We start from the raw sequence: 13,584 nt of genomic DNA on the forward strand, positions 1-13,584 counted from the left end.
ATCACCCTGTTTGAGCATAATTACTATGCTATAGCTATCAAACGCAGTTAGTTTGGGAATTTATCACGGAACTAAATAAACTAACTAAAAAAATTGTTTTTTTCTTGTTTTCCTAGTAACAAAGTGCCTAAAGAGACAATTTAAATTTGATTCTTTGATAAATTGTCTGTTACCTTTAGACAGAAAATGAGTTCATTCATTGAGTTAGCTACTTTGTTTAACGCTTGAATGAATCATAGGTCAATGTTAAGCGAAAAAACAACCCCAAAACAATCCTCGCAGTCAGGTACAAGGACTGGACTGAAAATGAGGGTAAAAGGCGAAATCCAAAGAAAAACAGAAACTTGGAGAACTATTGCTCAAGACAACTTTTAAAAAAAAATGGCATAAAAGTCTGGCTGCTCGGAAGTGAAATGTAAAGAAATGATGGGTGGCTTAAAACTTTTGTTCAGTACTGCTAATTGTACAAAAATTAAAACAGCAAATTGAAACACTCAGCAATTAATCTTTCTGCTGCTCTCCCCAACACTGGCTTTGTACGTCCCAGAACAGAGTCATAGTACAAGCAATATTAGAAACAATCTTCTGACCAAACTGATAAAGTAGTAAAAACAGTGATGACTTTTCCAGCTGTGATACATTCTAATACTACAGGATCCCCACAAAAAGAAACTATGTAATTAATCTAATTAAATCTCAAAAACAAACATCAATATAGAAACAGAGTCACTCACCAACTACAGCATAACCACCAGGAACTATGGGATACACGCTGCCTGCAGCATGTATACCATCAGGAAACATGGTTGCCATGATCTCACCAACAAGTCTGCCAAAGGCTGCACCTGCACACCAACACAGCAAGAACTTATTAGTTTAAGGTTCACCAGGGCAGTGGAAATCATTTAAAAAAGAGAAAGAGGTTTAATTCACCAATAAGAAAAACAGGCATGAAGGCTCCACATGGAACGGGCATGGTCGTGGCCACAGCAGACATCCAGAACTGAAAGAGGGAGACAGAGTTTTACAGACTTAACCATCTCTGAAACTCTTACAAGGCACCAAGATTAGACATACAGATGGAGTCTTGAAATACTATCATTAATTATGAAAAGAGAAAACAGTCCCACATCTGATTGTCTGACCCTCCCATAGCCCTGATATTATCACAGAGTGAGTTTGGGATTAGACAAAGAGGCAGGAGACACTGCTGTGACCTCTGCCAAGCTCTCAAAGACACTAAAGGTAATCGACAAGCACTACTTGTCACAGTAAGTTTGAAAGCATCGCCGGTTTGATTTCAGTACAAAAAAGCCTTTCACGTCGCCTACCTTCATAACAGTGAAGAGGATGAGCGTGATGAAGACGTTGACCTGGGGGTGTTTCCAGGCATGGTGGTGGCTGATGTAGTCAAACTCCTCTGCCACACCCTGACGGCACCATGTCCGATTGTCAAACAGCGCCACTAGAGACTCGTGCTGCGTCAGCTGACAGATCGACACACGAAAACGCAAACACACACAGACATACCCAAAAAAGAAGCATCCTGAATCTGAATATCTGTTTTGGCTCTCTAACGTCAGAAGGATCTGTTTAGGAGACTCTAGCAGTCTGACAAGGTCAGCCACAAAGGCTCTGTTCGAATATAAGTCCCCTGGAAAAAGAAACGTTCAGTAACCAGGGGTCCAATTACATGTGAACCCATACTATTTGCTCTCTGTCTTAGAAAGGGCTATTTCCACCCACACAGTTCTTTCTATATTGATATAAACCTATTCATAGTACACTGGAGACTTGGCACTTGAAAGTAGTTTTGATTTTTTTCTTTCAAATTTAGGCACAAAAACTGTAGAAGAAATTATGTAGCTGTTTAAAAATCCATCTTGCAGGCTTTAAAACTGTAATCTGTAGCAATAAATTTACTGACTACTTTTGATAACTGTGACACATCTCTTGAAACACTCCATCCATCCACCGCTTATCCAACTTAGGGTTGCGGGGAGGCGTCAGAGTCTATCCCAGCAGGACGCACAGGTCGCCAGCCCATCACGAGGATAGCACAGAGAGACAGACAACAACACACTCTCACATTCACACCTCCTGCTTATTTAGAATCACTAGCTAACCTAACAGGCATGTCTTTGAGCCCTGGTAGGAAACCCACACAGACACAGGGAGAACATGCAAACTCCACACAGGAATGTCCGAACCCAGTGTCTACTGGCTGCGAGGAGACGGTGTTGATCGATGCATCCATTGTTGCATAACATCATTAGGAACAACTGTGAACAATTTTGCTCCGTCATGTGTAAGCTTTGACATCTGTGCTTTAAATGTGCCAAATTACACCAAAGATTACACATTTTTTTTCCCTGTGGCCCCTAGGATGTTTAAAAGTACAATGGGAGGCCTCTCTTCTGTGAAACCAGCTCTGTGTTTGGATTCGGGAGACAGACACCCTCTCTACTTTTATGATTAAGCTCAAAACTGTTGTTTTTAAAAAAGCAGATAGTTAGGCGTATGGTGACCCTGAATCCTCTCTTAGTTATGCTGCAATAGGCCTAGCCTGCTGGGGCTTCCCATGATGGACCTAGTGCTTCTTCTTCATCTCTTTTTACTCACTATGTGTTTATACATCACTTTGTATTTAATAATTAGTTAATAATAATAATAATAATATGTGACTTCTACAGTGTATCTTTTGTCCTGTCCTTCTCCTATCACTTCCTGTAGAAAGAGAGTTTTTCCTTCCCACTGTTGCAAAGTGCTTGCTCGTAGGGGGTCTTCTGATTGTTGGGATTGTTACTTTACAATATGAAGCGCCTTGAGGCAACTGTTGTTGTGATTTGGTGCGATAAAAATGAAATAGAATTGAACTGACAGCTGCTTTTAATACTGAAGAAAAGTTCTGGAGCATCCCCACTCCACTCCCAGATACAGAGTTACACTGCTGAAATAAATAAAAAAATTATATATAAATAAAAATTAAGATCTTGCTGCAGTCTTCCTTTTCTGATTCCCATTAGACTACATCTGTCCCCGTGCTTTGGGAATAGCCTTTAAGCCCTCATGAAGCCTTTATGTAGGCTTCATTTAAAATGACCATCAATCATCTCACAACAGTCACTGCATGCTTCCATACTGTCAAAGGAGTGTGAAAGTATTTTTTCACCTGTCCAGCCATGAACTGTCCGAAGCCCGGAGGGAACGTGAGTGTGGAGATCAGCAGGGTGACAAGCGCAGGATACACCAGACGCCTGACAGGAAGAGATGGACTGTGGGGTCATTAATGAGTGTGCTTGACACACTGTATGTGCATACCTACTTTCTTGGTGGTGTGGAAAGAGAGAGATAGTGTATAAATAGCTCCCGATGACGTGTGTGAAACCGACCCAATTCATACAAGGGATTTACCTACATTTCCCAGGACTACATTAGCTTTGTGACATAGAGTGTGAGGTCAATTTTAAATAGAAGCGTAGGGGCACATGGGCAGGATGTTCATGATCCTTGTGTTTAGTTAGAGTTTAACCAGCTAAAATGCATCAGTGTGTGTGGTTGTGTTTTTAGATGTGTCTTTAACATCTGACATATGCTTATTGGTTTTAAGGCAGAGTCAGATGAGAAGATCATAATACTAGGGCTGTGCGATATGACCAAAATCTCATATCCCGATATAAGAATTCTATCGTCCCGATAACGATATAAATCACAAAAATGTAAAATTTTCTGTAAATTCTATGAATCTCGGGCAGCTCGTCTTGCGGGAAGTGTTTCCAGCTGCGTGTCATGTAGCTGGAGTCGAGTGTTTTAACCGATGCATGAAACTATACATTTTTAGACATAAGTTGTAACGGCCGCCGTTTTCTTTGTGAGTATTTATTACACGGCGTGCAGCGGGGAAAAGCCTGTTCTAACGTTTGATTCTAAGGTTTATTTTTTAGCACCTGGCGGCTCTTTTTTGCTTCTCATCCGTAAATAATCTGCTCTTTCACGTGATTCAGTTTATTTTGAAAAGTCTCAACAGGATCTTGAGCTTTATTGTGAAAGGTTTATGTGGAACATAAACAAGCGGACACGAGATGCTGTTACCGTCGTTGTTGCTAACCACAACGCATAAAAACAGGCGCTTGTCCGTCCATAGTGTGGTTATATTAAATATAAGAGAAAGAAAGAACTTTAAGAAATTAATATAGCCACTACAGTGACCATCAAAACGATGAAAAAATATTGCCGTAAACAGTTTATTTTGCAACACCACGAAACAAACAATAGCGTAAAATGAAACGATAGACGTTTTTATATCGTCATCCGATATATATCGTTATATCGAACAGCCCTACATAATACTGTTATTATTTCAGCTTGTTAAATATGAAGTTAAAGCCAACAGATGATAGCTTAACTGAGTATAAAGACTGGAAACTAAAGAGTATAATTATATATATATGACGGACAGAACAGTGCAGTCTGAAAATAAAAAAAACAACACAAAGTGCTTTTTTTTCCCTATTTCCCACAGAGGGTTGTAAAAAAGACTAGTGGAAAATTAAGCTTGTAGTAAAATGCCTAATGAATTTATGATTTCAGTCACTAGTTTATGTCCTCTTGAATACAACATGATACTCATTTTATAGCTTCCCAGTTCCCACAGATGGTGACACCCAAAAATGCTCAGCTTGAGGCTTCCAAATGAGGCGACACTTGCCATGCCCATCTTTTACATACAGTCTATGTTGGAAACAGCTAGCCTTGCACTCAAAGCTCCTTGATTTACAAGCTTTATCTTTATTTGGCTCCTTTGTACACAAGTCAACCTGAAAAGTTGCTGTTTTACAATAAGTTATTTGAAAGACTTTCTTCATATGCTGTAAAACTTTAGTTTTGTATGGATAAAAGTGAAAAGAGTTGAGCGGGAAGAATGATACTTTGAGGAGATGATGAAGAAAATGAAAGTGATCAGGACGGATGGAGGAAAGGTAGTGAATTAGGAAGTGCAGAGACTAAGAAAGATGAACTGACAGCAGCTTTGAAGAAGATGAAGCAAGGCACTCTGGGACTATGGAGATGTCTAGAAGAGAGGCTAGTGGACCTTTTAACCAGATAAGGAGATTAAGTGTACTGGTGCCTTCGTGAACAAACAGGATGTGCAGAGCTACAGTAACTACAGTGGGAAAAAGTTGATGAGGCATACCATGAAGGTATGGCTAGGCTGAGAAGAGAGGTGACGATCAATGAGCAGCAGTATGAATTCATACAGATCCAGTGTTTGCTTTGAGGAGGTAACAGGGAATTGCACTGTGTCTTTGTGGAGCGGGAGAAAAGTATGTGAGGGTGGTGTAGGACATGTATGAGAAGGTGGGGTTGGGATTACACCGGGGATCTCCTCTGAGCCCCTTCTTGTTTGCAGTGATGTTGGATAGGTTGACAGATGAGGTCAGGCAGGACTTTCTGTGAACTCTGATGTTTGCAGATGACATTGTGTTCTGTAGTGAGAGTAAGAAGCAGGCGGAAAACTCTGGATAGGTGGAGGTATGCTCCGTAGAGAAGAGGAATGAAAGTCAGTAGAAGTAAGACAGAATATATGTATGTAGATGAGAGGGAGGCAGATGTAACTTGTGTAGCAGTGAAGGAGAAGCAGAAGTAGTGAAGGTGGAGTTGAAATACCTGGGGTCAGCCATTCAAAGCAAAGGACTGCACACAAGAGAGACAAAGATGAGAGTGCAGGCCGGGTGGAGAGGGTGGAGATGAGTTTCAGGGGTGATTTGTGACAGAAGAACAGCAGCAAGAGTTAAAGAAAAGCTTTACAAGATGGTAGTGAGACCTGATAAAAAGACAGGGGGCTGAGCTGGAGGTGGCAGAGCTGGGAGTGAGCAGGATGGACAGAATTAGAAATGTGTAAATCAGTGGTTTGGAGACAAAGTTAGAGCGGCAAGGCTGAGATTGTTTGGACATGTGCAGATGAGGGACAGTGGACATGTCTGGTAAAGAATTCATGGATGTGGCGAAGGAGGACATGCAGAGGGTTAGTGTGACAGGATGCTAAGTGCAGGGTGAGATGGAAGCAGATGAAGTGCTTTAGAGCCTCATAAAGGGACCAGCTGAAAGAAGATGGATGAGGGAGAAAGTGTGTGTGGTGAAACTCACAGAAGGTTTGTGAGTTTGTGAGACAGTTTGTGCCTCAGAGTAAGAGCATGAAAAAAAATGATGTTATACATTAGTCAGCTTTAGATGAGTTGGTTAGCTAGTTTCAGTACACTGTGAAAGATCCACACTCATTGTTTCCAGTCTCAGATAAGCTAGCTTTCTGCTGGCAGTTGCAGTATTAATCGTTTCATCAAACTCTGTGAGTAATTTCCAAATATGTCAAACTGTTCCTTTAAGCTGGGCAAGGGGACGTTGGGTCTATGAATCTACAAATGTTTAATGATTTTGTGTAAGACTGGGATGAGATACTTACTTCCTCAGCAAGAACTTGTTAATTGTCTTCTGCTTCCTCATGCACTCGACTATCAGCCGGTTCAGGTAGACAAACAGAGCTCCCCCAAAACCACACGCAATCCTACACACACACACACACACACGGCTTGTTTGGCCTGGTGAAGGTAAAACAGAACAGCATTGTGGTGCAAAACAAAAGCAGCCACATGGAAAAAGAATTAACACAAATGAAACAAAGCTACAGTTTTGCTATGCCTGGTTAAGTCAGTCACAGTTGGAAGCTCTTTTCAAGGAAGCCAACCGATGTTAATTCATCGTTTCTCTCCATTAAGATACATCAAACAAATCACATTTGGCACGTTCTGATCTGGACAGAGCCTCTGCTTATAATCAGCAGAGTAAAAAGTTAATTTCATGCCCCGTTCATCGAATACAAATCAACCTTCAGACTCTTAAAAGACTTGGGAGAACGGCAGAAAAGGAGCTCAGATCTCCTCAGTAACAGAAGCTGCTTGGGGATCAGGGCTCCGTTTAATGTGGCGCCAGTCCAGAGAAACACACTCACCCCAGTATGGCAAAGGCTGGCAGCTCCTGAAGGTCAAACGGGAAGTCCAGACGGAAACGGGTCTTAAAGAGAGCAGTGATGGTCTCTGAGAAAAAGAAGACTGTTCTCACTCTGCTATACAGCAATCTGTTACGAATGAAAACTGGCTTTTAAACTGAACCACTAAAGACAACCACTTACCTCATCACGCCTCTTAAAGATATACTTATATATACTGAATTACATTTTATATAGAGTCTCATTAAAGTAGCCACCATGTTAGGTACACCTAGTAACTCGTTAAATTGAATTGGAAAGGGGTTCCTTTTCGATTAATTTCACCCTTTTATATGAAAGAGATCCACTTTGGCCTTCAGAAATGCATTAATTCTTAATGGCAGAGATTTAACAAGGTGCTGGAAACACTTCTCATGACATGACAGCATCACACAGTAGCTGTGGATTTGTCAGCTACACATCCTGATCATGTCCTGATGATCCTGATCCATCATGATGTGAATCCCCTGTTTTACCACATCCCAAAGGAGGTCATCTGAGTACAATGAACTTAGTGTCATGTTCAGGGACAATAATTTTAAGATGATTTGAGTTTTGTGACATGGTGGAAATGATCAGCAACAATGTTCAGGTCGGCCGTGGTGTCGTGTGCAAAGACAGTAAAGTTTATTACACTACCACCACCAGCCTTAATCACTGATAAAAGGCAGGTTGGAGCCATACTTCCATGTTGTCCATGCTGAATTCTAGCCCTATGATTTGAAGGTCACATCAGAAATTGAGATAAATCAGACTAGACAACATTTATCCAATCCCCTATTGTCCAGTTTTGGTGAGCCTGAGTAAATCGTAGCCTCGGTTTCCAGTTCTTAGCTGACAGAAGCAGCACCTGGTGTGGTCTTCTGCTGCTTTAGCGCTCTCTTTCAATGACTGACATGATGTAAATTTGGTTGGTTTCTGTTGCTTTCCTGTCAGCTTGAAGCATTCAGGCCGTTCTCCTTTGACCTTTGACATCAACAAGGCATTTTCGCCCACAGAACTGCCTCTCACTAGATATTTTTTTGCTTTTTCAGACCATTTTCTGTAAACCCTAGAGGTAGTTGTGTGGATTGTGTAGATCAGCAGTTTCTGAAGTACTCTGAGCATCAGTCTGGAACCGACAAACATGCAACATTTAAAGTTGTTTAAATCACCTTTCTTCCCCATTCTGATGCTCCAGCAGGTCGTCTTGACCATGTTTAGATACCTAAATGCACTGAGTAGCTTCCACGTGACTGGCTGATTAGATTTGTTTTAACGAGCAGTTGAATAGATGTACCTAATAAAAGGGTCGGTGAGTTTAAATTAACTTGTTTAATTGCATATTATGATATTTTTCTTGAAACAGAACTGGAAGAGTCACAAAAACTCACAGGTAGATAAACAGATATTTTCTGTTTTGTACTTTACCTTCCTCTTGATTCCAGACAGCAAGCACTCTGAATATGAAGGCGCTGAAGGTGGCAGCGAAGAAGCCCCTCCAGTAGTTCCTCACAGCAAAAAATGTTGACGTGACCTCAATACTGAACAGCACCCCTGCAACGCACAAACATACATGCAGAGAGTGAGACGTTCCCAGAGCCCAACTGCAGTCAAGAAAACAGCAAATTCTCAACTTTATTTCATATCAGATATTCTAGCAAAGAGCTATTCTCAGGCTTTCACCTTATAATTATTTAACTATCAGTTGATCTCTAAAAATCGTGACCTTGCTTAAATGATTCATGTAGTCTATAACATTTTAGAAAAACATAAAAAAGCCACAGTAGCTGCATATTTAGCTTCAGTGACTCAGTGAATCAATTAAATACTTCAGCTCTGATCATCACGGCTATAATCTTTTATTTTCACATGGATTTTCAGCATTTTGCAAAAAAACCCAACAAAGATTTCTAACTCGCAGGACCTGTTTGTTTGCTTGTTTGGAAATGCCACACAGCTACATGAATCGTGTCTCGGTGAATGTGCAGTACATACTGTACTGTTGTCAGTATGAGTTTGTCTAGTCGTTCTAAATAAATGAGACAGGGTGTCAATCACGCCCCAAAAACAAGTTCCTCTTGTCGCTTGTGGCCACAAGCATCCATTCTATATGGCTCAAATGATGCAGACGAGAAGACATTGATCAAAATAATTATAACTTAAGGTCCTCTTTACAGCTTTTATTAGTCTTGTCATTGTCATTAAGCATAGATTAAAATGCTAAAGAACATGTCACTCTATTCAAACCGCTGTGAAAGAATGGGCACCTTTATTTAGCAAGCAAATTTCAAACACAGAAGTGAATTCACACGACAATTAAAATCTTCTGAACAACCCGACTCATGAAGAACGTCAATTAAGAAAGAAGAAAATAAGGTCTAACAAAAAATCTGATAATGAAACAGAAGATGGAAATTCACCCTAATAATAAACAATTGGAGCAAAGGTCAAGAAGTACTTGAAGTTCTCAGGAAAAAAAATGGAAATTTCAGCATTTGCATAAGTGGGCGAGTCCATCTGTTGAAGAAGATGGTAAGATGCAGTCGAATGCAGAACAACCACCGAGTGATACCAAGTATGATTCATCATGTGAGCATCCACGGAAAATCACTTTAATCTGAGGATTTTAACGTGGATCTAATGTGGATGATTATGATCTTCACCCTTGAGAAAACATAATCCTAATCCCCCCTGCACCACAAGTATCAACAGCCAACAGTTAAACAGGACCACTAAGACACAACGTCATCCATCTAAAGACATAAATCTAATGATCACTCTTTTTTAACCCACTTTGATCCCTATCAGCTCCTGCAGAGCAGAAGCTCCTCAGCTGCTCAAAGTCGCTAAAAGCACCACAAATTTGAGAATTATCTGTATGTTTAACGCTAAGTACAACAATTCCTCACTGTTTTCATGTTATAGTTTGGTGCATTAGTATTATAAAATATCATTTAGATCACTTTCAAAGTAATTTAAAGATTTGATCAAGTAAAAAGTTGATAACAATGCTCAAAAGGTTATTTAAAGGTTACAGGAAACATTAACATTCATGCACACATGAGCATTTGGCAGATGACAGAGTTTGCTTCTCTGAATGAAAAGCAGTTTTTAAAGTTTTAATGTAGTTTCACATGGGATTGTATATTAAACAAGTTCAGATTTACATTTGAACTTGAAGCCAACTTAATTTATCAGTATGAGGAAGGTTTTAGGTCTGCTAAAACGGTGAGAACGGAAGAGCTGAAGGTGTTAAAACTTCAGCAGTGCTAACTTCACTGTTAGAGCTGTGGCGGTCTATCAAAATAAATATGTTGCCCACAGCAGTTAAAGAGCATTGGTATTAAGTAAAAAAAAAAAAAAAGAAAAACAAAACAAGTGATCATTCAAATACACATATAAAGCCAAAGAGGCATACATACAGTAGGTTGGGTCATACAGTCATGTGGGTTTAAGCCAATCAATCAATCAATCAATCAATCAATCAATCAAAGTGGAGGGCCTAAAAGAAGACGCGTGTACCCTCAGGACCAAATATGGTGTTACACATATCTTAATCTATATGTGGCTGTATAAGATTGGTTGTTTTGTGGTTACAACCTAATTTAAAATGCTATGTGTAATATGTTTAATTGGGATCCCGGAGAAGGCCAGAACGTGTCAGTCTACCAATTAAGTTCTCCTAACTAAATGACAAATAGAGCAAAGTTTCCGGCTCAACTTCACCCAATTAAGGAGCGCGTGGAGGAGAGGAAAAGGTCTGTAGAGGTTAAAACTCCAGCAAAGCTTGAAAAGAGCATTTGAAGAGGAGTGTTTGCAGATTTTAGTTAGAAACGGTGTATGCCGTACACTCACTCCACTCTGTAAAAAAACAGTACAGTTCAAAGAAATCATTAAAAGGCCAAAATTAGCATGACTGTCATAGCCATGATGAGTATGTGTAAATGTCTGACCACAACTGTATTAATAAATATTTTATCCTCATGGCATGTTCACCTGTAGCCTAAAAAACATGCATTTTGACATCAAGCATTAAAAGAAAAGTGCTAAAGCTGGAGAGAAGAGTTGGGCTTGTTATGTGCTGCTGTATCATAGGATGACATAAGCTGTTAATGAATGAAATGCGCAATATTCCTTCCTATGGACAGCCATTAGACTGAGAGCCAGACTTTGAGAACCTTGGATTTAGACAAATATACTGACTAAGACTGGCATCTTCGGCTGCTAGTGGGGTAAATATTCTCTTTATCTAATTAGCTCCTGTAAATGTCTCACATAATTAAATCCAGTTCAATCAGAGGCTACAGTCGTGTTGACTTACCTCCAATAGGGGCAGCAAAGCAGCAGCCCACACCCACCGCACAGGCAGCCGACAGCATCTCCGTGTTCCTCAACTCATTCTGTCCAACAAGGGTCAGATACACGCACATACCAATACACGCAGAGCAGTGCATTCAAGGAAATACACACACACATTCAAATCCCAAGAGGTGCACGTTTATTTGCAAATGCCACAAACGTACATCCAGAACCAGTTTTATTTTACAAACGCAGCAGTTTGACTGCAAAGCTGCTGTTTGCACACATTCGACGAGATTACTTATATATGATTGGAGTTTGATGGGAGGCTATAACTGAAAAACCATGATTGAGGGTTGAAATCATGAAATGAGATGTTTGTGTCGAAGCAAAAGCAACACAGATCGATGCCTCTCTGTGACGGTTCACTGAACAGAATCTAACACAGCGCAGACAAATGGAAAGACATCAATCTGTCTCAGCTCTCAAATGGACAGCTTGAATTAATGTTGATGGGATTGGAAATAAAGAAACTATCCGAGTCATGCATTCGTACCTTGCTTCCTTCAAAGGGCTCTTCCTTTAGCAGTAAAAGTGAAAAGAGGACAGACATGTGTGAGTGTAGTGGTTACCTTTTTTTTTTTTTAATGTATGTTTTTTTTTTTATCTTCCTCCTGGAAGACATCCAAGTTATTATTCAAAGCAAGCAGACCCAAACAAGCAGTGAATGAGCTTCAGCAAACACAGTCCTGATTTTACTGTGAACTGAATTAACATTTTCCCAGACTGATTAGGTTTAGTGGTCCCTGCACTATTTGAGTCATTCTAACTGTGCTGACACGTGTTTTTCTTCCTTCACATCACTGCAGTCTATCTTCCTCCACGCTGATGTGGCTGTTGATGCAAGGAGGAGAGGCACATCACAGTATCCAGTGGAGAAATAGACAGAAGCTCAGGGTGAAGTCTCACATGAGTGGAGGTGAGAGTCCGTCCTGGGGAACGGCAGAAAGTCGAAGAAATGTCAAAGATTTTTCAAATAAAAACTGCATGTGCGTGTGCTTATCGCCCTTCACAGTGATTATACTCAAATAAGGAGGAAGGTGATAAATCATGAAATTACGGGCTTAAGGATTTACATGATTTATTCCACATTTGCTTTTATTTGCCTCCCACTTGTGTGAGTTAACGTGTATGTGCACATATCAGCGGCACTCTTTCAGCAAAGCGTGGTACACACTCACATGTAAGCTCTTTGTCTGCTGGTTTGAGTTTACACACGGAAATGATAAAGTAGTTTAGCTCAGTTTAGCTTTAGGCTCATTCTCGGGGACTTGGTATTGGATCAGTGTCATACTTTGTTACATCTTGTAAGTATGTAACCCACTGACTTGTGTTATATAAATGATTTTTTTTTAGAAATGAAAAAATACACCTCAAGCATGCACTATGAAAATGTCTGAACCTTTTATGTTTACTGTCCTTACCATTTGATTTATAGCCTATAACACATTTAAACAATAGAAGTTGACCTTCAATGACAGGCACGTTTACAGTCCAGGTTTCCAAAAAAAAGTTCCAACATACATGAAAATCTGACTAGTCTGTTTTATTGTGTTAGTTAATTACTGTAGAAAATAAAAGTCACAGTGATTTAGCTAGCACCACCACTTTTTTTTTTTTTTTACTTCTCGTTCATGTTAACCCACTACTAAAGATCATTAACTTGTGTTTTCTTTTTTTCATAGTTTGTAATATCATCTGCTGCCCTTTCCTCAACCTGATTCTGCTGCAGGTCTCTTCCTCTTATCGGGGAGTTCTTCCTTCCCACCATTCCCAACCAATCTTATATCTTATAGTCTTTACCTTACAATTGAAAGTGGCTTAATATGACTGTTGTTATGAGTTAAAACTATATAAATAAAACTAAATATGAATTAATCCTTACTTCACTTTCTAATGTGTAATTTAACGAGTTCATTTGTAACTCATTACGCCCCTCTGAAACCCCTGCTGGTCTTGAAGTGGCAGTGTGATAAGGTGAGGGAGGGCCACCACTTCTTGTGAGAAGTTATCGAGCTCTTGTTATGAACTAAAAAGTTTAACTTAGTTAAACTAGCACCCTTTAGACTCCCTGCCTTCAAATTATGCTTCATCACTTCATCCAACACATTTCAAAAGGTGCAACTTTTACTCAACTAGTGGCCAAAGCAATCACAAGGAGGGTTTTGGTGTAGCACTCTCTTTGCTACAGATAGTACCCT

At 40.0% G+C, this 13,584-nt stretch overlaps 1 protein-coding gene across 5 annotated transcripts in view; it reads right to left on the reverse strand.

The window, feature by feature from the left end:
- Window positions 1-13,584, reverse strand: part of clcn2a (chloride channel, voltage-sensitive 2a) — a 60,563-nt gene that overhangs the window by 11,365 nt on the left and 35,614 nt on the right. For 4 of the 5 annotated variants that reach the window (XM_084912783.1, XM_084912781.1, XM_084912784.1 and 1 more), the window contains exons 7-15: window positions 11,880-11,903; window positions 11,346-11,424; window positions 8,453-8,578; window positions 7,007-7,091; window positions 6,461-6,562; window positions 3,173-3,275; window positions 1,332-1,487; window positions 934-1,003; window positions 735-845 (exon numbers count right to left, since the gene is read on the reverse strand). In XM_084912783.1, coding sequence (XP_084768909.1) covers window positions 735-845; window positions 934-1,003; window positions 1,332-1,487; window positions 3,173-3,275; window positions 6,461-6,562; window positions 7,007-7,091; window positions 8,453-8,578; window positions 11,346-11,424; window positions 11,880-11,903 — 856 coding nt within the window. The remainder of the gene's footprint in view (window positions 1-734; window positions 846-933; window positions 1,004-1,331; window positions 1,488-3,172; window positions 3,276-6,460; window positions 6,563-7,006; window positions 7,092-8,452; window positions 8,579-11,345; window positions 11,425-11,879; window positions 11,904-13,584) is intronic. The other variant, XM_084912782.1, reaches the window with a different exon arrangement.

This window comes from Perissodus microlepis, chromosome 18 (assembly GCF_051167445.1).
Source record: "Perissodus microlepis isolate ML-2025 ecotype Zambia chromosome 18, ASM5116744v1, whole genome shotgun sequence".
NCBI classification, from domain to species: domain Eukaryota; kingdom Metazoa; phylum Chordata; class Actinopteri; order Cichliformes; family Cichlidae; genus Perissodus; species Perissodus microlepis.